We start from the raw sequence: 24,116 nt of genomic DNA, 5'->3' as shown, positions 1-24,116 counted from the left end.
CGGAGGCTCCTCGCAGGCACTGATGGATGGCGGAGGTGACAGAGCAGGGCTTTGTTCTGCACTGCCGGCCTTTTTCCACTCCCCCCTTGCTCTCCCCTTGGTTGGTCTCACAGCTCAGCAGGCTGCCAGCAAGCGTAGGCGGCCCACCACAGAGCGAGAGGACCCCTGAGGATTGCCTGAACGCTTTATTTCCACCCCACAGTGGCTCTGTTCTTCAGTGCCAAGCGGCTGAGCCCCAGCGAGAGCAGATGAGAAGCAGGCATGGAGTCCAAACCCAGGAGATGGGGATTTATTGGTAGAGGTTCATGGAAAGGGAAGGCCCCAGGGCCAGTCATGTGGAGGATGGTGCCTGCCAGGCCCCAAGAGCACTGGTGGGTGCAACATGGAGGTAAACGCAGAAGGAATTCTCTCTCAGCCACCAGGCTCACACAGGTGCAGGACGGATGCGGCCAACACACAGCAGCTGATAAGGCACTTGAAATGAATACAAGCCACAAGGCAATCTGCTGCCACCCTTCTTCCTTCCCTGCCTCCCTAGGGTGCCTTGCAGATTAACCTTAAAGAGAATTGGAGGCGGTGGAGCACCAGTGCCCCCGGGGGCTCAAGCTGATGGTGCAGCACAAATGGGCATCGTGGGCCATGCTCACTGGTGGAACTTCTTGCCTGGGCTGTTGGCATAGTCCAGCAGCAGCTGGCATGGTGTGAACTGGCTGCCATAGACGGCCTCATACTTCCGCAGCTTGTCCACCAGCTGCTTGGCACCATAGGAGTCCGCGTACCTGAAGGGACCTGGGGGGACAGGGGGACACGTGCTGAAGGAGGGAAGAGCACCGAGGCTTCTGGAAAGGTGACAGCTCTGGATTTGGCTGATATGCCACAGAATCCTTAGAGTTGGATGGGACCTCTGAAGGTCATCCAGTCCAACTCCCCTGCAATGAACAGGGACAGCACAGCCAGATCAGGTTGCTCAGGGCCTGATCCAGAATGACCTTGCAAATCTCCAGGGATGGGGCATCAATCACATCTCTGGGCAAAGTTTTCCAGCACTTTTTCACCACTCCATAGCTTTTCACCACTCTCACCAACCTCAGGCTTTTTCCTTATATCTAACCTAAATCTGCTCTTTTTAAGCTTGATTTTTCATTTCCCCTGACACTTACCTCCCAAGCAAGGTGGGAAGCCCAAACCAAACACAGCACCAATGTCTCCCTCCACGGGGTTGCTGAGGATCCCCTCCTGCAGGCACATGGCTGCCTCGTTCACAAACCTCGTTACCAAGCGCATCTGGATGTCCTCATCAGTACAGCTGCAAAGGAAAGACATCTTTCAGGGCTGTGCAGCTCGAGACAGTAGTTTAACAGCAGAGAATGTGAAGAAAGAAGTGAAGGGACAGGGAAAGAACTGGGGAGGGGAGGAATCTTTTCTCATTGGAGCTGTCCCCAGCCATGTGAGGTTAAGGACTGCCAAGTTCTGTGCTGTGACTTGAAGCAGGCACGTAAGAATGCAAGGAATTGAGCTCCCAGATGGGAGACATTTTAGCATCAGGCTGCACAACAGGTCTGACACATGAAGGCCACGGTAACCCACCTGCTCTGACAAACCTAGCCTTTCTGTAAAGGCACTCAAGCAAGGCTGATGAATTCTATGACAAACACGGGCTCTCCTGAGCCAACAATCTGCTCCCCTACATGGTAGCTGCTAACAGCCAACTGGCATCCAGAGTGACCCTGTGTTCAATGCTGTCCTTCAAGGCTCCTGGTGCAGACATTGTGCTTGGAGTCAGGAGGAGCTGGGCAGGGCATGAACCACAGCACCACTCAGTGCTGCAGGTACTCACACTTCAGGTTTAGCTGGCAACTTGAACTGCGCCAAGATCTCATCCATGCCAGAATTCAAGCTCCTGTTTTTCACCCCCTCCTGGTAAATGTAGAAACCCTTCCCTGCTTTGCGGCCTGCCAGGGAAAAAAAATAAGACAGTCACATCCTGACATTTGTCTCATGCTCACAACACCTTTGCCTCTGACCTCGTGACTCCCACTTCTGCTAGTGTGACCAGAGTCTCTCAGCACAGGCAGCCTCTGAAGAGCAGAGGCTCTTCAGAGAGAAGAGAGCCTTGCTGCCTCACCAAAAAGAGGGGGAAGGGGCTCATGTCCAGCTGTCTCCTTGGCAAAATGCTGCCACCTGTGCCAGACCCCAATGCCTTCACTAGGTCCAGAGGACACCCAAATAACGTCACCATTTGCACGGCTTCGGCAGTAAAAAAGATGCAGTCCTTGATGGTAGGAGCAAGGGACAGAGGACAAGCTCTGAGTAACTCTAACTGCCAGGTTCTGGTCACAGCAAGGGTTGTTTGGAGGGTGAGAGGTGCCATGGCCCAAGTGCCGGCCCCACTGCTGCACACAGCTCCATCCTGGCATACTCAGAGGCACAGCTGACTCTTGAACCCACCAGGAAATAGCTTCTACCATATGGACAGAGCCACTGCCTTCCTTCACATGGAGCTTCTATAAACCTCAGGTCAGAGCTCGCTTCATTTCAGCACATTCATTTTTTCCAGACACTTGCTTTTCATGTCCCTGCACGTGCAGATCCAATGAAAGAGCTAGGCAGAGCTTCAAGGCATCCTGCTTGCTGCTTTTGCTCCAGGCAGCATCTCTGCCTGCGGAAGTCATCTCTGCAAAGGAAGGTCCCAAGGCTTACTCAGGGTACAGCTTCCCATCCCTTTCCTAGGACTGCTCTGTCTGCTCTCACCTGAAGCAGAAGAGGCTGATGGATGCAAAATACTTTTCCTTGGAAAAAAGAAAAGGAAATGTTGGATTACAACAGCCTAACACCTCACCTAAGAAGCCCTTCTGCACCATGAGCTTGAACAAACCAATGTTGCCACCTCCAAAGCGCTCGCCGAAGGCCTTGCCGAGATCCTCAGCCACGTGTGTGGCCACATCCACACCAACCTCATCAATCAATGTGGCAGCACCCACTGGAAAGCCAAAGGCTGTAGAGATGGCATCCACCTTCTTTGGGTCAATACCCTCCTGCAGGGATAGAAGGGAAAGTAGTGAGATTTCTGGAAACCCACTGTGAAGGGTAGAAAGGCTCATCTGGGGTCACAGACTGTGACAAGCCCCATTAGCTGCTTGACAACAGAAAGGAGCAGTGTAATTGTGCTCCCAGAGCTCCCAGTTCTCCCCTGACTTTGTGCAAAGAGGAAAACCCCAGGCACCAGGTCTCATCAGACCAGATTACATCCAAGAAAAGGCTGAAGATAATCACAGGCACCAAGGCTGGTGCCTCTCTTCATTCATTAACGCAGTGGGATGCAAATTCCTTACAGGTGGCACCAAGTTCCATGCAGGACAGGACTCTCTTCTGCAAGATTGTTTCAACAGAGCAGAAACCTGCCCAGCTCAATCCCTGAACAGGGCAAGGGTAGGACGTGGTGGCAGGGATTTGCTCGTTGTCTCTGTGTGCTGTGACATACCCTGATGAGGACAACCTGACTCTTAGCCCACAAAGACTCTCTCATGCCTGCTCTGGTCAGCAGCAGAGCCAAGAGAAACCTGTGTGTACACCCCTGCCTTGCTCCCAATCATTATTTGAATGTTGAGCACGTAATGTTGCCCTCTGCTTTGCAGCCCTGGACTCAGGGAGAGCTGCCTTGCAGGCAACGCATGGCACAACACAGAGCAGACCATAGTGCAGATAAAGGGGGTATCCTTGCAAATGCAATGCACACTCTGCCTCATATGTACCCTCAATGATTGGAAGTCTAGATCCAGCACTGCAAGAATTGTCCAAATGAGCTTCCCAACCACTTTAGTGAGAGAACCCATATCTGATAAAGAGTCTGAACAGAGAAACTGGGCCAAGGGTTTGGAATCTTGTAGAAACTGATCATCAGACTTCAGTGGAATTTTATACCCAGTGAGTATTTCCAAGCCAGGATCTGGGGAGAAAACCTCTCCCTAGCAGACACCAGGAAGGGGCTGGTTAGTAAGGGCTAACAGTTTAATGTGTGGCTCTGCAGCTTCAGCTGCATGTCAAGGATGTAGTGAGACAGCCATTCTGTGGGTTTACTTTACACCAATTAGTTGCCTGAGCTGCTCCTTGTCCTGCAGGCTCATCCAGTTTCCCTTCTCATCCAGAACTTGGACCAGACTGACAGGGCAAGGAAGCAGCAGAATTTAAATTACTGTTTGATGGACACTGTAGCCCATGGGATACACACCTGGAGAACTCGGCCCACTTCTGCCAGCATTGGCCCCAGGCACCTGGTGGTGTAGAAACCAGGTCCATCCTAGGGAGGAAGAGCACAATAGGAAAGCAAGTGAGAACAACCTGCAAGGACAAACTACTTCTATCAGCAGCGCAAAAACTGAGTTTTACAGCTCAGGCTGCAGTTCAGGCACTGACATGCATGGCAGAGACACTCAACTCCATTTTAATGGAATGCAGTCAACTCCCAGATCAACTTCTATCTATGGGACTCGTCAGTGTTTAAAGCTGTAACGGTTTTTCCCTGGAAATCCCCACAAAGCTTTATTTAAAATAATGCCTGGAGGACCCAGGCAGGTTGCAGAAGTCACCAAATCCAACAGGGAGATGATGAGAAACACAACTGAAACACCAACACCAAGCACAACTGAAACAGGCGTAAACTTGTTCCATCTCCGACATCGCTTGCAAAGTCAAGAAGCAGGAGACAGGCTACAAACTACCATTCCAGGAAGCATCTGATGTGAGGGAGAGGGTTGCAGAAGCAGCACTGTATCCCCATTGGCCTTCAGAGATGCCTGGAGCACTTTCTGGCAGGCCAGTTTTCCCAGCATCACCAGAGAGACCTGCTCTGCATTACTGGAGCTTTGCAGGCTAGTGAAAACACCAGTCCAAAACTACACTTAGACTGACACAAGCCTACAGGCTGAACCTCCCATGCAGCTGATGCAGTACTGCTGGCTGTCAGCTACTACAAGAGCACAAGACCAGCACTGTTTTGAGGGCTGTGTGCTCAAGAGAAGCCATAAGCCTAACACTCCATAGTGGCTTTGACACTCTGCTGCTACCACCTACAGATCACAGCAGTTTGTTCTCAGCTCCTGCCTCTCCTCTCCCCCTGCTTTGCATAACTCTTCCTCTACACTTGCACACCTATCACACAAAATTTAGATCCAGGAAGAGGATGGTTACTGCTCACAAGCTCCTCTGTCCCTGCAACTCCCCACACAGAAGAGGTGGAGGGGTCCTGCCCACACCCTGTTCCATCTCTGATGTCTCTACAGACTGCAGCCTCCTAGAAGCTCCTTAGAGCAGGGATGCAGCTTCTTGTGCTGACCCACAAGACTTCTTCTGTGTCTCTGGCCCTTCAAGGCAGCTCCAAGGGACATCTAAAGGATCAGCTAGGCACCTGTCTTCTAACCTCCATTTTTACTTCTCTGATGAGTTGCTCTTATCCACAGCCATGTGAGCCTTGTTTCAGTGCACAAGCCCACTCTTATTTATAATCCCAACTCGTATTTAGCGTAGTGTTCCCTCACCTTTACCACAATGACAACTTTGCCTTGTTTGAGGCCAACAGCAACAGCAGAAGCTGCTGTGTCCTGGGATGTTTTGTCCGTAGTGATGATTTCCAGCAGCTGCATTTTGTCAACGGGGGAGAAGTAGTGCATCCCAATCACCTAGGCAGGAGGGAGAGCTCAGGGTTAAGAAACACTCTGTGTTGCACTGCAAAATACTGGAAGAAAAAAAAGTCAAATGCCCAGCCACAGACTTTACTACATCCCTTTCCAGTGGGAGGACTCTTCCCCTTTCTCCTCAGCTTTCCCAAGGAAGCAGCAGCACACATCCCACAGCTCTTGCTTCAGCGAGGATTTAGATATGATGATTACAGGCTCAAGAGCACGGCTCAACCCTCTGCTAATGGTCTGGCAGCAAAACTTGTTGACCTGTCTAGGAATCTCAGCTGAGCTCAGTCCCCAGGTGAAGCACAGACACTGTGTGACATACAGGTGCTCTCTGACCTGACCTGGGAGAGCAGAACATGCCTGGGTGGTGCTCCTTCTGGAGCCTGGATGTGGAGCAGCAGTGAAAGACACGAATATTCAGCAGAATCCTTGTGTTCTGCTAGTAATTTTTTTTCTTGGGGGGAGTAAAGGGGGGTGACAAAGCCTACCTATGGACAAGAAGGCATACTTTCAGCAACTAATTACAGAGATAAACGTAGCCTTCCTCCAGAAAGAGTGTTTCAGAGGTGATTATTTGTCTGTGAGCCTCATCCTCCTAACAGGTCCATGTAATCAGGACGTCACCTTCATGCCTCCTGGAAGCTACACTTGGCACTAAGATCTGCACAAGTCAGAGGCACCTTGAAGGACATTTGCAGTCTGCAAAACTAATTAAAGAAACTACACTAATTAGTTAGCTGATTTCCTATTCGTTTCCCCATACAGAGTCATTACACAGACAATTTATTCAGCAAGAGGATGTTATTTGCAAATGAACAACTAAGATGGAATTTGCATTTCCTATGCAACTAAGGTCTGAACAACAAACCAAGAGACTCACAAAGGTCACAGAATCCTGCAGCAGTGGGAAGGGCATGCTGTTACTCTGTGACCCTTACAGATATCCATGAAACCTGTACAGTGAGATGAGCAGCTTGGGCAACGTGCTGCCCTGGGCAAATTTTAGGCCATTTTAACGAGTTGAGGAAACCAACCAAGGGCATCTCTGCTTTTATATTTGTGGAATATTTTCCAACTGATCTCCAGAGCTTCCCTTTCCTTCTCCTCAAGATCCTACGGTCTCCATATCCTATCTACCTCAAAATCTCTGTGCTTGCCCCTTTAGTTTCAGCACCCCTGGATTCAGCTTCCAGCCTCCAACTTTTCTTCTCTTTTTTTTGCTGCCAGATCAGTGCCTTTCCTTGAGGAGGCACATTCCCACTGTGATAAGTCACTCCTGCATCTAACCAACCATTAAAATGACTTAGGTTTCCCTGTCTGGAGCTTTTCTCAGCTTCAGACTTCTGTAGCTTCTCTGCCCATGTGGGCATTAACACGTTCCAGGGAAAAAGCAGAAGATTCCTTCTCTGCTCGCCTACAGCAAAACCATTTTGCCACTACAGACAACTCAGCAGAGAGCAGACTCACAGGCTCTTTGGTACTGGGTACTCACCTTGTCTGGCCTCTGGCTAACAGCAGCAATTTGGTTGATTGGGAGGGCAGACGTGTTACTGGCGAAGATACAGTGAGGAGGGATCACCTGTGGCAGGAGGTGGAACAGACACTTTAAATGCACAGCCTTCAAAGTCAGATGTGATGAGCAGAGTCTTAGAGACCAGTGCTAGCACAGAGCATTCCCAGCACCTGCTAACGCCTGAGGCATGAGGATAACCTGATTTTCACTGCCAGTGTTATAAGTTTATTCTAAGCCTGGCTGAGTTGGCCTGCTGATTTCCACTGGGGGTCTGCAGTATCAGTCAGTCTCAGACCTCCTGTGACTCTGCAGTCCACTGTAACCACACTGGATGCTGCAGTGAGGGACTTCAGATGAGCACAGGACAGCTGCTTTAGCAAACAGTTATTTCCCCAGTTGTGCTCTTGAACAGAGAAGAGCAGTGGCAGCAAGCCAGGGATAGGCAAAGGACAAAATGTGGAGATACCAAAGGACATTGTCATTCTGTCTCAGAAGAATGGGAGTTTTTCTGGAGTAGCTCCCAGGAGTCAGAGGATATTAGAACTGTCCCCGTTAAGCTTAGAACTAATGACTCCTTATTCACAGACAGGGAAGTCTGACCTTGATGCTCACCCATGTACTGAAATGAATAACCTACAGCACAAGACGTGAGAAATCCACTGGGCAAGAGACCCTGAGCCTCCACCATACAGTGGCAATGACTGGTATAGCTGCTCAAAACCAATACTCACGGCCTCCACTTCCTTCAGCACTTTGTGCTTGATGTTAATGTCCTCAAACACAGCCTCGATCACCATGTCTGCTTTCTCAAAGCCCTTGTAGTCTAGCTGGCCTGTCATGTTGCTGAGAATAGAGTCCCTCTCAAACGATGTCAGACTCTTCTTCTTCACCTTGCCATTCAGCCTAGGGAAGAACATCTGTCAGAGAGCCTGCACAGGCCAGCCCAGACTGCCTGATGTACACTGTGACACCAAGGATATCCCTATGTCCTGGAACAGGGACCCAAAATACTATCTCCAATTCAGCAGGACTGTCACTGGGCTATCCTGCCATCTGGAAAAAGCAGAACCCTGCTCACACAACTTGGTATATCAGCCAAGACTACTCCCACCCACCTTAGCTCTATAAGGTGCTGATAAATCTAAAAGCTAATGCAATCATCACTTAGGTGGTCCACCTACTTTAGAGGCTAAGGCTGAGTACTCTGGGTCTATTTCATAGCAACATCTCAGCACTCTGCATAGGACAACCTTACATGAAAATATTGCTGTGACATTTGATGGTAGAAGCTTCCAGAGGAACAGAGGTGTCTGTTTCTGTCAAATTTCTGACTGCCAGCAAATAAAGGAATATTTTGACCAAGGGAAGTCCCATCCCATGCCAAGCAAACTCCTGCAAGCTCACATACCCCTTGAAGACTTGCTGCTGTCCTCTGTCCAAGCCTTGCTGCGTTGTGTCTTTCAAAATGGTCTTCAGCCCTTTATCCACTGAAACCTGGGCAATCCCAGCTCCCATGAGCCCTGCTCCCAGCACTGCCAGGGTCCTGTAGTGAAAGTGTGTGGGGGGAAAGCATTCAAAGCTGGAAATAGCTGAATTTCCACACAGACAGAGTCATCGAATCACTAAGGTTGGAAAAGATCTCCAAAATCATAAAGTCTAACCACCAACCCATCACCACCATTCCCACTAAACCACATCCCTAAGTGCCACATATACCCTCTTCCTGAACAGCTCCAGGGATGGTGACTCCACCACTTCCCTGATCAGATTTCCAATGCTGGACCACTTTTTCAGAGAAGAAATTTTTCCTGATGTCCACCCTGAATTCTGTCTATACAGGCACTATTTTTAAAAAAGCAGAAAGACTTAATTTGCAGGTGAGACCTCAAAACTACAGAAGATTTACATTTCCAAGGCTGGAAATCTCTCTTCTGCTTTTCAGGACTCAAGGTTTTGGCCTATCAGCAGATGTCCTCCAGCTTCTCCTTCAGACCCCCCACATTTCACTCACTTGACCTCTCGCTGAGGTGCTCCAAACTTGTTCTTCTTGCAGCGCACCTGCCCATGGTAAAGTCCGACCAGAGCCTTGGATTCATTGGTCATTGCAAGGTGGCCAAAATTCTGAAAGAAAGGGAAGAGGGAAGCAAAAACTTAAGTCTTTGACAGCTGTCACACTTCCAAGTGTAGATGAAAACACATGGCACAGCCACGTAGATGAGTCACCTGGAAATGGAAGCACAAAGTATGTTTGTCCTCCCTGCACAGGCAGGCTCACTTTGCACCATTACCTCCCATACAGGCCAGCAGTAAGGAACTGCTTGCTCAATGCCATTTCCCATCAACAGCATAATGTAAAGATACCTCTAACACACACAAGTGTCTACAGGAGCAGAAGTCTGCCAGGGAACAAAAGCAGCCATCATTTTGGTGTGTCCATCTTCTTCTTTCCCCGCTAACGCATTCAAAACTCATTTCCACTCATCCTGGGAACCTCCAAACACTGGCAGGGTAAACCAGAGGTGAAGCTGCTACCTCGTCACCTCTGAGGGTCTTACAAATGCAGGAGGCACTTCTGCTTCCCCCAGTGATAATTACAGACGTGAGACTAGAGCAAGAAGTGACCCTTTCTCTCCCACATGCATCCTGCACTGGCCAGGGCCATCGTCCAGGGCCATCATCCAGCTGCTTCCAAGTGAAAGGGTCCTGCACTCAGACTTTGAGAAAAATCTCTAACCAGGCCAATTCTCACTGACAGCAGGACCCTGATGCCATTTTCAGATGATCACAAAGAGGCCACAAAATCAAAGGCCTGCATAATCTCTCAGCATTCAGCATGAAAGAGGAAAGGGGACACGAAGACAAAAGGCAGCATATGGTGACTGCAAACTAATGATGTTGTCTGAGCCAAATCAGCTAGGGAAAACCACTGATATAATGGAGTGTGCAGCAGGCAGTATCTTCCCTCACTGCTGTCCTCTGAGTTAAAGGCTTGTTAAAATATCAGAAACAAGAAGATTGGAAAAGGATCTGTGATTCTCCTATCCTAAGGGAAAGGAGGAGGCATTAGAAAAGGCACAACACGAACTCTTATTCTTTAGGGGTTCCTGGTAAGATTTTCATCCTGTTGCTATGAGGAAATAAACCACTCGTTCTTTTCTGTAAGGAACAGAGTATCCTGAGTCTTTTATTCAGCATCAGATCAAATGTGGGTGGAATGAATAACTAGAACAGACAGTTCTGGGGGTGCATCTAGGAGGTCACTGCTAAGGTACAGGGCAGACAGCTACATCTCAGACCAGGACTTCACCACCAGAAGAGAACAAAGCAATCTACTACAAAGCATGAGAAACTGCTGGATGTGCCAGACAGCAGCATGGAAAGCTGATGAAGGCTGCAGACAGTGCTATGTGAGAGGGCTGCATTTCAGCGGTGGTGAAGGAGCAGAGATGTGACAGATAGCCCAAATGCACAGATAAACAGATGGGAATGTTGTGAATCTTCTGGGGATCCATGAGTTGCAAAGCTAGCAGTGCTCAGGTAATGACATCAGAACCACTGTGTGAGGCCAGGGTTACCTCATCTATATCAAGAATACTAAGTTTGAGTAGAGTACAGGTGTTGCAAAATTGAGACCAAAGAGAAAAAACGAATTATTGAACAGTTATTGGTGCTGAACTGAACAAACATGGTAGGGAAGTAAAGAACTGAATGGAAAGGAAGGACAAAACAGGGGTTTATTTCACAGAATCAATGAATCACAACCCCATTATCTCCTATCCTGCCACTGGATACCAAAGTGTGCAGCTATTCTTTCCCTATTGCTGCTGGTATTTATGCACACTGGTGATTTATGCACCCCCCTGAGCATTCTCTTCTCCAGTCTGAAGAGTTCCAGCTCTCCAATCATTTTTGTGACCTTTTGCTGGACTCAGTCCAGGCTTCTCTGCCTGTGCTGGAGACTGAGGCTGCTCCTCTCAAGGGGCAGAACTTGGCACTTCCCTTTGCTGAACTTCACAAGGCTCCTGCCTGCCCAGCTCTGCAGCATGCTGAGGTTGCTCTGAATGGCCAGTATTAGCAGTACTCCCACTGGAATGGCTGCTAAATAAGGCCAGTTCCACTGAGGGATAAGGAAAGAGAAGTCTTGTTCTGTGTGAGAAACCACTACTGAAAACAAACAAACAAAAGCACCACAAAAGCATCCAATGTTCACGAGTAACTGAAAGTCATCAGCGAGTGAGAAAGGACCAGCACAAACTACTTTGAGCTAGAAAAATCAGACTAATGGCAAAAAAATAAGGGAGTAAGAGACAACATCCTCAGCAAAGACAATGGTGAAGAAAGGTGTCAGAATAAATTGAGTGTTGGTGAAAATGGAAGTTTGCTCTTGGGAGAAATTACTTGCTTGCACCAAACTAGCTGCAAAAACTCCTGAGAATGACATCACCAGAGCCACATCCTGTTACATGGGTTACCTGTCCCATGTGCCACTCAGAACAAACAAATACTGCTCAGATATACAGAGAAATCAAACACAAAGTCCTGCTACGTGAAACCTAGATCAGCGAACTCAGCCTGATTATTCCCAGCCCAGGAAGAACAAACAGACAAGAATGAGAAGAAGCACAAACTGTTTTCACAGATGAAGAACCCTGAATAAAACCAAAAAACTAAACCAGAACAACAACGACAAAGAAAAAAAACACAACACAAAACCAGCTCTGTTGCTCAAGATAGGCCTTTTCCACAGCCCCACTTGCAGAAGAGTGGGCAGGGATCCAGGCACCATTTTGGGCAGCCTGTGAAGAATATTATCCTTTGTGTGCACGGTTAAACTCACCACACAACTATACAGCTTATTTACTGCTACCAGGGATCTCATCTTCTTACCTGGGATTCAGTGAGGTATCCAGTGTCCCGCCCCTGATCAAGACCAGCCTTTACAACCTATTTAAAAACAACAATAAAGATTTCCCATGATTAAAGGCACATCCACCAACAGCTTTAATAATTGCTTAGCTGCACCTCCTGTTCTCACCAGTGACCCCTCCCCAGTATTCAAAGGGCACTTCAAACACTGGGTCCTGTCCATGCTGTTCAAAGCAAAGTTAAGGATCACCCTGTCCTAGCACAGATCAGTACCATGGCAGTGAGTTTTCTGCCAGGTTGGTATTCACACAAACCTTATGGATTCAGTAGGACTCTGCTCCTGTAAGGTCACAGCTCTGTCAGAGGGTGACATTCACAGGTTTTAGAGGTGAAGTCAATTAAAAAAAAACAAACACAAAAATCCAAGCATGGATAATGTCTGTAAGTAAAACAATGCTGTGCTAGTTACAGAACTTACATTTTGTGGGGTTAGTGCCAGGAAAACAGCACTAGTTTTACTGACAAAGTTGTACAGACAAAGAATCCCAAGCTAAGCATTCCTTCTCTTGGGTTTCACAGAATCACAGAATGGCCTGGGTTGAAAAGAACCACAATGATCATCTAGTTTCAACCCCCCTGCTATGTGCAACCAGCAGACCAGGCTGCCCAGAGCCACATCCAGCCTGGCCTCGAATGCCTCCAGGGATGGGGCATCCACAGCCTCCTTGGGCAACCTGTTGTTCCAGTACCATATAAATTGGTCAAAATAAAGGTCAGTACCTATGGCTTGGCTCAGAGGAAGGAAACACCACCCCCCTGCCTGTTGCCATGTTCTTTACCCCAAAGATCCATCTTCACTCAGGTTTTTTATGTCTCACAGTGGGCATTACCTCAATGATTTTCAGTGGAGCAGGGTACAGCCCTTTGGTTTGCTTCTGAACTTTGCTCTCCACTGTCTTGTAGACTTGCTGCCTCACAAATGGAAGAGCCATTGCATAGTCTGTTATCTCTGCAAGATGGAACAAAGCACATCTCAGCACAGTGCTATGCCTGTGACCAGCCTTAAAATAACTAAACCAACAGTTAAAGAGTACAATCATAGAAGGGTCCTTAAGGATCATTGAGCTCCAACCACCCTTCTGTGGGCAGCATTGCCAACCACTAAACCAAGCTGCCCAGGGCCCCATGCAACCTGGAGGTGTGACTGTTGTGTAGCTGCAATAGGAGCGTGCACCAGAAACTCAGCTAGTCACAGGCAGCATGATCTGCTCAGCAGGGCATCTGTGGCTTTCTCCATGGACAAGCCTCTTCTAGGACTAAAGTTTCCTCCTAATATAAGTGCAAAGCAGAACTCAACAGAGAGATGTCAGAATTTCCAGGCTCTGTTAACTGCATAAGGGCACCACTAAAGAGGATTGGCACAGGGCAGATCAGTGTGCCACTCCTCACCTAATTACACAAGCTTTGTACAGAACTTGAAACTAGAAATTTGAGGTTGGACAGTCCTCTGAAGGCAGCTGCTCCTCTCTTCCCATGAGCCTGGATCCCTTCTAGGGTGCTTTAGAAGCCATCAGGCACAGCTCTGGCTACTTGAAGATCAGATCTGCACAGCAACCTACTAACTACCAACCCACCTGGCTTGGGAGACAATTTACAGCATCAAATAACTTTGCTTTGATGGCAAAATTGAGTAGGAGCATGACCTTATCTCTGAGAAGCAAAGCTGGGTTAATATTCACTGCAGTTCCTTGGCTTGGGCTGTGGTGCCCAGACTTACTCTGTACTAGTCCTTTTGATCTCTTGGCAGACACAGTCTTGTTGGCTAACCCTCTAGCAAAGCCAATTGCTACCTCCTCCAGGTACTCAATTGTTCGTGCTTCTGGAGCCTTCACACCTGGCCCTGTGAACAAAAGAGAAGTACTGAGGAAACAGCACAATTTATCATTGACAGAAGCAGCTCATGTGGAGAAGAGAGGGTGTGACAGCAACAGGATATTCCTCTGAACTGCTGCCACTTGGTCTCCCTCCCTGCTTTTGACTTTTCTCAATTCTGAAGGTCTCCAAGACATTTAATGTTCATAGTGTTTATACAGAAGTGTCAAAATATCAAATCCCAATGGAAGCCAATAGCTGTACACCGATTAAACATGAACAGTAATTTCAGAGAAAAACAGAAAAGCTTTGGTTGGATGGGAACATGGCCAGACAGTCTGACCTACTGCTCAAAGCAAGGCCAAGCTCAAAGTCTGGATTTAACTTGAGAATTCAGTCAGGTTGCTCAGGAATTGCCTGAGGAATTTGGGGCAGGCTCTGACCATCTCTGAGAATGAAGATCCCATCACCTCTCTAGATCCTTCTTTCAGTGTCTGACTATAAAGACCTTTTTCTGCTCTGTAACCTGCAAGGAACATCCCCATCCAACTGAAAGTCAGTCAGCTATTCAGTATCTGACTACAAAGACTTTTTCAACCCTCTTGTTGCAGTTTGTGCCCTTTATCTCTCACTCTTTCACTCTGCATAAGGCGCCATGAAAATCTTAACAGAACTCAAGTTTTCTGCCTCTCTCCCTCTTGTTGTGCCTCTGCTTTCTTATGTAGCACAGAAAGTCTGCACAGCTGAGGTTTATCAACACTGCTGCTGTCAAACACACAGACAACAGTTACCCAAAACCACATCCCTGAAAACTACCTGTACTGCATCTAATGTCCAATAAACCCTCAACCTTCAAGTGCAAGAAGTTTCTCCCTTGCTTTAGCTAGTACTACATACAGCAACACCTAGCCTCAATATTCTAACTGCTGCAGTATCCTAATTAAGGGAGCCTCAAGCTATCAACTAAAATACGTTCTATTGTATAAAAGGCACATGCCAGATTTGGGTACACCATTAAGCACATCAAGAGAATGCTGTGGAGCTCCTAACTGAAGGGGAACTGCTTGCAATTCATGAATCTGCCTCCTAATTAATGCTATCTCTTTCCTTCAAAGCTTTCTACAGTCAACTAAAGCATCACCCCAGCTAAATACAACTGCTTTCATGCAGACACTGAAAATGAACATGAGAGTACTTGTAAGAAAGCCCATTGGCACTGGGTGCTATTTGAAGGAACAAGAGATGCCTCTAATGCTTGCATATCATGTTTTTTGTGTTTCTTTTATGTCCTAATCTGGTTTGAGTCAAGAATGGTAACACATTTTCAAAAAAGTCAGATCTGCTTTAGTAATCATTGATATAAAAAGCCACTCTAGTTAGCTCTTAAAGGCAATTCACACCTAATACATACAGTGGGAAGGCTTCATCAGCAGATTTAACTCCTGCCTGGGTACCACAGATCTATTTTATAAGTGAAAACAAAGCTAATAACACCTCACCCAGCTGGTGTGAGACAAGACACACGTGAGCTTCCCTTGCATTTCTCAGGATAGATAGCAGCACTTTTAAAATATGTACATGCATTTTCTTCACATTCAGGAGCACTTGGAAGTGCAATCTGCTCTGCAACCTGCAAGGAACATCTCCATCCAACTGAAAGTCAGTTAGCAATTCAGAGTGCCTAAGCTGTGGGAGCTGGCTTCTCAGGATCTTGCCACTGGAATTAACATCTGCATAGGCACTGATCATCCATTCTTCCATTACAGATTGCAATCTGTTCCTCTGACATGATAAATGAGGAATGCAGGTTCTCAATTATAGCATTAGTTTAAGTAAGAGAGCCAACACGCCTGCTGCTTTCTATGCTGACCTTCCCCTGCTCACTTAGCTTTAGCCTGACATTTCAAGACCCTTGTGCCCATGCTTCAGCAGTGGGAATGAAGATTATCCTGCAGAAAATGGTAACAACTTTGCAGTCCACATGCTCTGCTCCACCTAGACTGTGGCATCCATGGCTTCTTCCCCCATTAAAATGGAGAGGTTAACCAACAGGCAGCAGATCAGCTTCCTAGCAACTCAGAGGCACCATGTCTGACCTAGCGGGTCCACCAGCTGGTCAACCAGACCCATCTTCTTTGCTCTGTCAGCACGGATGTTCCTCCCAGTCAGCATCATATCAAAGGCAGCAGGAAGTCCCACCTGGAAGCACAGAAAGAGGACTTTAGAAGAGGGACTATATCATGCAGCAGAAGAAGCTGCAGCGTGAGGTTTTTCTCCTTCTTACCATCTTTGGCAGCCGCTGAGTTCCCCCTGCCCCTGGCAGGAGTCCCAGTAACACTTCAGGTGTTCCCAAGATTGTTTTCCTGTCCTTCGTAGCTATTCTGTAGTGACAGGCAATGGCAACCTTAAAAAAAAAGGAAGGGACAACTGAAGGTTTTCCTGGGAAAGACCAGAGAAGAAGTGGGCACCCATCAAAATATGTTTCTTGTACATACTGCTTTGGCTTTCCTCCTAGTTCTATCCTGAGTCCCTAACTCAGCTGCTCAAATTCCTTCAGTACTCATTCATGGCTTCTTCCAGCACACTCAGGGCTGATGGTAACTGACACGAACATGAGACTAACAATCTGAATCAAGCTATTTTCAAACCTCATTAATTTAATTCGCATTGAGACCTTTAAGGGCTACAGTCATTCACTGCATTTAAAGCAGGATCCCATTTACAGATCAACCATGATATAATCACTTCTTCACCAAGTCCAGATCAATCACCACTGTGCCTGTAAAGATGTGACTGCTTAAGAAGTATGCAAGCAACTCAAGACTATTCCCATGATGTTGTTCCACTTTAGCAACAAATTTGCTCTACGAGTTACTGCAGTCTTAGTTTACAATACACTGAGTGGAGATTATGAAGCAGATATTGCACCCAGCTGAAGGGGCAACAAGGGAGAAGGGCATGCAGACCAGGGTGCAGCCTGGCCAGGTTCCCCACACTCATCCCTCCCATAGGAACCTTTAAAAGAACAGAAGCTGCTGGGATGTGAGACTCATTTCCAGCCTGGACTTTGCCAGCAGTACTTATGCAAATTCAATGCCTGCTGGAAACAGCCTGTTTGCCCCAGGATGCTCTCATCTCAATATTATTCTGGCCCACACACACTGTATCTGCCTATCTGTCTTCTGACAGAAGCAGGAAAACGAGCATGGCAGAGCTCTGAAGCTCCAAACCATTAACTTGCCACAAACTCATTTGAATGGATGTAATGAATCCATGCCAGGTCTCAAAACCCTCACAGGGCAGACCTGCAGGCATCATGTGGGGAACTTAGAGAACCAGTGCTACCGACTCCCACTGCTGCTTAGCAGGCTCAGAACTGCTCAGTACCTCCAGTCCTCCTCCCAGGCAGGAGCCACTGATGGCAGCAACTATGGGCTTTGGAGACTGCTCAATTTTTTCCAGCATCTTCTGTCCTTCCTGAGAGAGCTGAGTCACTTCCTGAGAAGTCTTGCAGGCTGCAATCATGCTGCAGTGAGGCAGAAAGGCTGATCAGAACTGGAAAAGCACTGAGAAAACAGCAATAAAATGGAGAGTGCTTCAAGGAGTTTGCTCCCCTTTTCCCACCAAGCTCCAGTGACTGACAGACAGGCCAGAGCTATTCAGTCCCACAGTCTTAGATTAACTGACAACGCAGGAAGACTACTAAATTCAGTGGGTTAAGTCACCACGAGCTGACACTGGTTTGTGCTTGCAGGCAGTGAATGAGTTTCCTTGTGTCAGGGCTTTGAAAAGCGTTGGGGGAGAAGAGGAAGGGGTCATAGGAAAACTCAAAGCACTTGCCAGAAAGGGTGCGGGGAGAATCCAGGATCACTTTTTAGAGAAGCAGATGGCCAAGGCTCTGATGCTGCACTCTGCCAATTAGAGACTCCCTCAGCCAATTATTCCCATGGAGGCTAGAACTGTTTGCCAGGCAGGCACAATTCAGCAGGCTGGCAGTGCTGAGGCCAGCAGGCACCTCTTAAACAGAGCCTGTCCTTTTGCTCTGCTCTCACTACTCCTTCAGTCCCAACATATCACCTATCAAGTGCCTGGCCTTATTCAGGAGCAGAGCAAAAGGTACTAAGTTTTTTGCAATGGTTTGCCATTTACCTTCCTGAAAACTGAGAGTTTTCTGGCTTTTGATGTCTTTAAACAATAATTCTGTCCCTGCCCGTGGTCAGGACTAACAGCACTCCAGGTCCCACACACCCTGTGAGCTCCCCACAGCCAACGGCCTGGGAGGCTGCTTGGATGCTTCACATGGCAGGAAGCCAAGTCCTGCTTCATCGAGGGGCCGTGCTGGCAGACAACCAGGCACTCGAACCCAGCTTAAATGAAGCTCTGCATGCAAATTGTCTGCCCTTGTTGTGTCCCAGCCCAAAGCACAATGCTAACCCCAGAGCCAGGAAAGGAACTTTCCTTGGCTGCACCCCAGCACGCAGGAAGGAATGACCCAGTGCTACAAGCAAATCGAGTTTAATGACAAGCCAAGCTCCTTTTTATCAAGGTCCTGACTTGGTCTGATCAAGCTCCACGTCCGGTGCACAAGGATTTCACACCCAGCCTCTGCCTCACCCCTGGGGAGATGCCAGTGACAAACTGCTCAGACTGCACAGCACACCAGGACTCTGGTCCTGGTTACCAGGCTTCAGAGGAAACACCATCAGCATAACTTGTAAAACCCATAAACTTACTCAATATCTGCTCCAGCAATAAAAGAACCTGGCTTTGAAGAGATGAGGACGGCACTTCTGACTGCTTCATTGGCCCAAATCTCATTCATTACTTCAGTAAACTCTGCATTCAATTGTTTGGATAGAGTGTTCACCTGAAGGCAGCAAACAAACACTGTAAATAGGGATTGCAGGAGATGGTGGAATTTAACCTGATTAAGAAAACATGCATGGAAGACAGTCTGATTAAACAAAAAAAAAGCCAAGGCCAATGGCAAACCTGAGTGCATTTTCTAATGTGTCAACAGAAGGAATATGCTACTCGGGAATTCACTCAGCCTATTGCTTGGTATAATTACAATCACACAATCATTATGGTTGGAAAAAACCTCCAAGATCATCGAGTCCAATCATCAACCCATCCTCATTGTGCTCACTAAGCCATGTCCCTCAGCACCACATCTCCACGTTTCCTTAACACTTCCAGGGACAGCGACCCCACCACCTCCCTGGGCAGCCTGTTCTAATGCTTCACTGCTCTTTTGGAGAAGAAATGTTTCCTAATATCCAACCTGAACCTCCTCTGGTGCAACTTGAGGCCATCACCTCTCACCCTCTCATTAAACGCCCAAATGCTCACTTGTCCATTTTTTTTTACTTAGTTCACAACTTTGAAAGGCTGCAGGTTAGGGATGATCTTGGTCTGAAATCACAGCGCTTTCAGTGCCTCCTCTGCACTGCAGCTGAAACAGTACCTTTGAATTTGGTGTGTTGAAGCGTACAACAGCAACATCTCCTTTGATATCATAGCTCACGTGGGTTCTAGCTGGAAACAAAGGGAAACACGTTATCAGCTTATGTTCAATGGGTTTTAGGAAAGAAGATGAACTTGCATAAAAAATCTTCAAGCTTACCCTGAAGAGCAGTGGAGGTGGAGACGTTACGGCAAGCATAGCCTAAAGAAAAGATGGTGCAGATGTTAAATGAATGCTCAGCAATCTCAGCTGCAGTGTCCCTTGTGAACGTATCCTCCTGTCTCCCCTTGTGCCAAGCAACGTTACAGGAAATCCTGCTCATCAGCCTGCTCCTTCTTTAAGGCTCTGTGCTACCACCAGAGTTCAGCACACTCCATGCTATGGAAGTGACCTTCACACACAGCTGCCACCCTGCAGCTTCCAATACAGGAATGCTAAGCTGAGGGCAGCAACCAAAGCGTCATTCCTCAGAAGCTGAGGAGAGACAACAGAGGCAGCACATGGGGGTGTTTTGCCATCAGGGTGCACAGTTCAACACAGTAACCTTCAGACCTTGTTGCACTTTGGGGAGTTTGAAGCCTTCAAGTTACATTCTCCATAGATCAAATAACTGCCCTACAATACTGCAAAAATACACTTGTGCCTGTGACCTGTGCCAACGCAAGCATTACTTCAGAGACAGCAGGGAGTGCACCTGGAAAGCCAGAGCAAGAGCACATGATGTTCATTCTCTCCTCCATTCTCTATCAACTAAATACCAGATCCATCCCTACCAATTACAGGAAGAAGCACCCAGACAAACTTGTTTTGTTTCAAAGCACTCCAAAAACTCAGACCACCATACAAACAAGTTCTGCCTGCAAGTGAAACCCCAAATTTCCTTTTGCTGCTGAGAAACTGTATTCTGTCCAACGACCTGCTGCTACACAAACGAACCCCAGCTCTGTTTGAGTGACCTTGATCCTGACCAACAGGATCTTCTTCTACTGCAGACCTATGCTGAATCGCTGCCAAAGCTGCTTCTCACACCACAGTGCACACCTACCAATGGTACAATTAGCTGGGGGAGGTATATTGCTTAGTGCTGATAGCATGTTCAAGAGGAAAACAATCCCTTTCCCAGCAATCACGTGGAAAATTCAGCAGAGGAAAGCTCGCAATCCCTCCCTGCACCCCACCAGCACCTCAGTCCCCCCACAGCCCCATGACAGCTCAGGGCTGCAGCTCCCCTGCACTTCGACCCTCCTTCCATCCCGCCGCAGTGCTGGCAGCAGGCTGTGACCTTTGTGCTCCATTCCTCAGGTCCCACACACACGCAGGGCTGCACCGCAGGATGGAAACTGTGTGTCGCTCTGCGCCCAAATGCCATCTTATGAACAACAGATGAATGGATTGCCACTCCAAAGCTGCTCTGAAGTATTTGCAGGCCCACAGAGTGGCCCAGGTTGCAACTCCCCTAAACTTTTAGAGAGCTGAAGACAGGTATTTCTGAACCTAAGCACACATTTGAGCACAGTTTGACAATAATCTCTTCACTGGAAGATGCTCCTCGGCATCATACTCTGCACTTATAACTCAGCAGCATTTTAACCTGGCAAAAACAACCTCAGTGTTCTGCCAAGAAGACTGGCCCTGTCTGAGTTCTTTCATTTTAATCCTGCATCACTTCTAGGCATATCAGGAAGGAGAATTAGATCAAACGAATCTCAGTTGCAAAGCAGATGATCGTGTTCTCCTTCCACACCCGCAACCAGATTCTGGTAGAGCAGGGACAGCAACACCTCTCCCCAGTGCTTACCAACAGTTTCCTCCATTGTATGACCCCAATTCAAAATAATAAGAAGAAAAACCTGAAACAATGAATTAACCTTATCCTACAGCCAAACACGTTTTCCTCTTTCAAATTCCTTCACACAAAACAGACTGCTTTTGAGAAAACCTTACACCTTGAATTCTACTTTGCTTTCAGGTTTAGCAAAACAAAAGATAGGAAGAGGGGGAAAAAAATAATCAAGGGCAAGGCTGAACAAATCTCACCATACTTTAAACACAAACTCTTTGGGGAATGCTTGTGTCGCAAGAGTAAAAGCAGCTCAACAACCAAGCGAGGTTTCATCAGCCTGAGAGTCTTTTATTTTAAATCCCAGCACCCTTGTGCTTTTAGTTTCGGAATGTGGAAGATATTTTCCATGTTTACTTGGTCACAGTCACAGCACGTCGGCTTGAGGAATCAAATCATTCAGCAACAGTGCTGGTAACTTGCCAAGATCAGAGGCAGAACCCCCCCCTCCTCTGTGATTCTGAAGGAAGCAGCACAGCATCAGGCCAGATGCACATTTCTGTCATGTCACTAACGACTCACAAACTTTTGAACATCGACCAATTTTGCCTACTTCATTCATTCCAACTGAAAGACCGTCTGGAGAAAGAATGCTTCATAAAAATTGCTCTCAGGATTCTGCACAGAACTTCAGATACAGCACAGAACAGAAAACACCTCTTTCCTGACAGCTAGCCATGACCTATTTCCTCCCACTTTCTTTTCTACCATTTCCCTGCTACTTCCCTACCCAGCACTTCCCCACGCTCACCCAGAGATGGCAGACCACTGGAGCTGGGAACGGGATCCATAGGTGGCTGAGAAAAGGCTCCTTGCAGTCCTGAACTAAGCTGAGCAAAGCCAACGAGCTGCAGCACCTCTCCTGTAAGCTGCAAGATGGGAAATGTCTGGCACACTGAGCCTCACTGTCCCCTCCGGGAAGCTGTCAGCACACGTAGCTAAGCAGGTAGGGCTTGCTCCTGAGCTTTTCTTTAGCCTACTTACTGCCTTTTGCATGCTTTCTGGCCTGCCCTAGCTAGGTTTGCATGCTGCTTGATAAATGCTTTGTTGCAGCAGAACAACACTACTAATTATGATAAGCAACTGCAGCTCCAGGACTGTAATGAAGAACATTACTAGGAGAAACAAATCCACCAACGATGGCCCCAGAAACCTCTGGAGTTCCCACAGTTCTGCTTGTTATCAACTGCAGCACTCTGCTCCTGTAGCAACTGGGTCGTGCACAAATTTGCTCCAACACCATACAAAGACAGGCATGAAGTCCTAGGAAACACTGCTAACTTCAGCTCCACATCCATAGAAGATTCTAAGGCCCTTCAGAGCACAAAAATTGGCTGCTTCCAAAAGCTTGAGCTTTGTTCTCAGATCTTACTTGGATTCCTGGTGACTTCTCTCTTTGGAACTTCTATAGGGAGGCACTGCAAATCAGTTCAGGGAGCAAATGCATAAGGGAGAAATGCTTGCACACCAGAATTATGGCAGATGTGGTGCACCAGAGGTATTCCCCGGCCATCTGGAAGCTCCTGGCACCCCCAGGTGTGTGCAAATGGGTCCCTAAAACAAAGATCTCCCCTGGGGGCACAAAAGCACTGAGGTGCTCTGAGAGCAGCCCCAGGAGCCAGCCAGACATCCAAAGACATGGGGACAGCCCTCGTGCACACACACAAGGACACAAGGACAGCACTGTCACTTCAACATACACCACGGGACACCTCCAGAGCCACACAGACACTCTCCCAAATGCACACATGTACAGAAGACATACAGAGAGCAGCTGTCCTGGATAGGACATATAGGGATGTATATCCCTATATATAGGGATACACTATATAGGGATACCACAGCTTCCCAGGACATGGGGACACACTGATATCTCCAATTGTGAGGACACAGAGGCTGCAGGGGTGAGATCTTGGCATGGCATAGCAGTTCCCTCAAGGAGGCACACACCCAGGAGCCCCCCCCTCATAGGGGCTCCCTCACCACATACCTCAGCAACTCCCATCTCCACCAGCCTCCAAGATACATACACAGAGCCACCCTATCCAGTGACCTGCTCACATCTCCTAGAAAGACTCTCACGTGTGGACACACCACTTCACAGCCCGTAAACTCCTGATATAGCCCTAATGAAGCCCTCACCCAGTGGGAACAACGGGTCTTACAGAATCACAGAATGGCTAAGGTTGGAAAGAACCTCAAGGATCATGAAGCTCCAACCCTCCTGCCACAGGCAGGGCCACCAACCTCTACATTTAACACCAGACCAGGCTGCCCAGGGCCCCACCCGACCTGGCCTTGAACACCTCCAGGGATGGACGGGGCATCCACAGCCACTGTGGGCAGCTGTTCCAGCACCTCTCCACTCTCTCTGTAACAAACTTACGACTCCCCTCCCCTCGTAGATCCCTCTGGTGACCCCCATACAACGCCTTTTCCCCTCACAGCCCCCCTGCTGTCACCTCCACACATCAGCACACCGCCCTCCGCCCCTCACAAACACCTCAGGTGCCACCTGCACACCACACTCCCCTCACAGTGCCATCCCCACGGCCCTTTACCCCTCACAAACCCTCTTGCGAGGCCTCTACACCCCCCAACCCAACCACCCGCCATCTCACCACTGATCCCCCTCCTCACACACGGCTCCCTCCCCCCGCGGCTCACCCTCAGTCGCCAGGCGACAGGGCGGGCAATACTTAGCGGCGGCCGCGAAGCGCCCCAAGCTGCCGATAGCGCGCACTGCGGCCGCCATCTTCGATGCGCGCGAGGTCGAATGAGGGAGAGGCCGCCAGGAGAGGGGGCTTCGAGCCGCGCCCGGGGCTGTCCACATCACTGCCTGTCTCCGAACACCGCCTGTTTTGGCCCGCTCTCTCC

The 24,116-nt window shown here is 48.2% G+C and overlaps 2 protein-coding genes across 2 annotated transcripts in view; one reads left to right on the top strand and one right to left on the bottom strand.

Annotated features, from left to right (window-relative positions):
* PTK2B (protein tyrosine kinase 2 beta) overlaps nucleotides 1-24,116 on the top strand; it is a 140,932-nt gene that overhangs the window by 22,107 nt on the left and 94,709 nt on the right. The gene's annotated exons all lie outside the window — the stretch shown is intronic.
* On the bottom strand, nucleotides 263-24,040 carry HADHA (hydroxyacyl-CoA dehydrogenase trifunctional multienzyme complex subunit alpha). The gene is made up of 20 exons (XM_048937350.1): nucleotides 23,907-24,040; nucleotides 19,559-19,600; nucleotides 19,400-19,470; nucleotides 18,666-18,799; nucleotides 17,320-17,458; nucleotides 16,217-16,336; nucleotides 16,029-16,131; nucleotides 13,838-13,960; nucleotides 12,951-13,069; nucleotides 12,082-12,138; nucleotides 9,206-9,315; nucleotides 8,603-8,737; nucleotides 7,926-8,097; nucleotides 7,174-7,260; nucleotides 5,535-5,675; nucleotides 4,229-4,297; nucleotides 2,840-3,035; nucleotides 1,838-1,952; nucleotides 1,161-1,306; nucleotides 263-789 (listed from the first exon to the last, which is right to left on the bottom strand). The coding sequence occupies exons 1-20, from the start codon at nucleotides 23,992-23,994 to the stop codon at nucleotides 644-646; spliced, it is 2,313 nt and encodes a 770-aa protein (XP_048793307.1). The 5' UTR covers nucleotides 23,995-24,040; the 3' UTR covers nucleotides 263-643.

This window comes from Lagopus muta, chromosome 2, assembly GCF_023343835.1.
Source record: "Lagopus muta isolate bLagMut1 chromosome 2, bLagMut1 primary, whole genome shotgun sequence".
Taxonomy (NCBI): domain Eukaryota; kingdom Metazoa; phylum Chordata; class Aves; order Galliformes; family Phasianidae; genus Lagopus; species Lagopus muta.
The sequence above is the reverse complement of the archived record's forward strand: the minus strand, read 5'-3'. Positions and strand labels throughout refer to the sequence as shown.

Bases quoted from the DNA above. Each gene is read 5' to 3' on its own strand.
- HADHA (XM_048937350.1), bottom strand. From the start codon at position 23,994: ATGGCGGCCGCAGTGCGCGCTATCGGCAGCTTGGGGCGCTTCGCGGCC. The intron at 13,070-13,837 runs GTAAGTCTGGGC...TCCATCTTGCAG, and splicing joins ATCAAAAGGACTAGTACAGA to AGATAACAGACTATGCAATG. The intron at 790-1,160 runs GTAAGTGTCAGG...CTGTCCCCCCAG, and splicing joins CTTCCCACCTTGCTTGGGAG to GTCCCTTCAGGTACGCGGAC.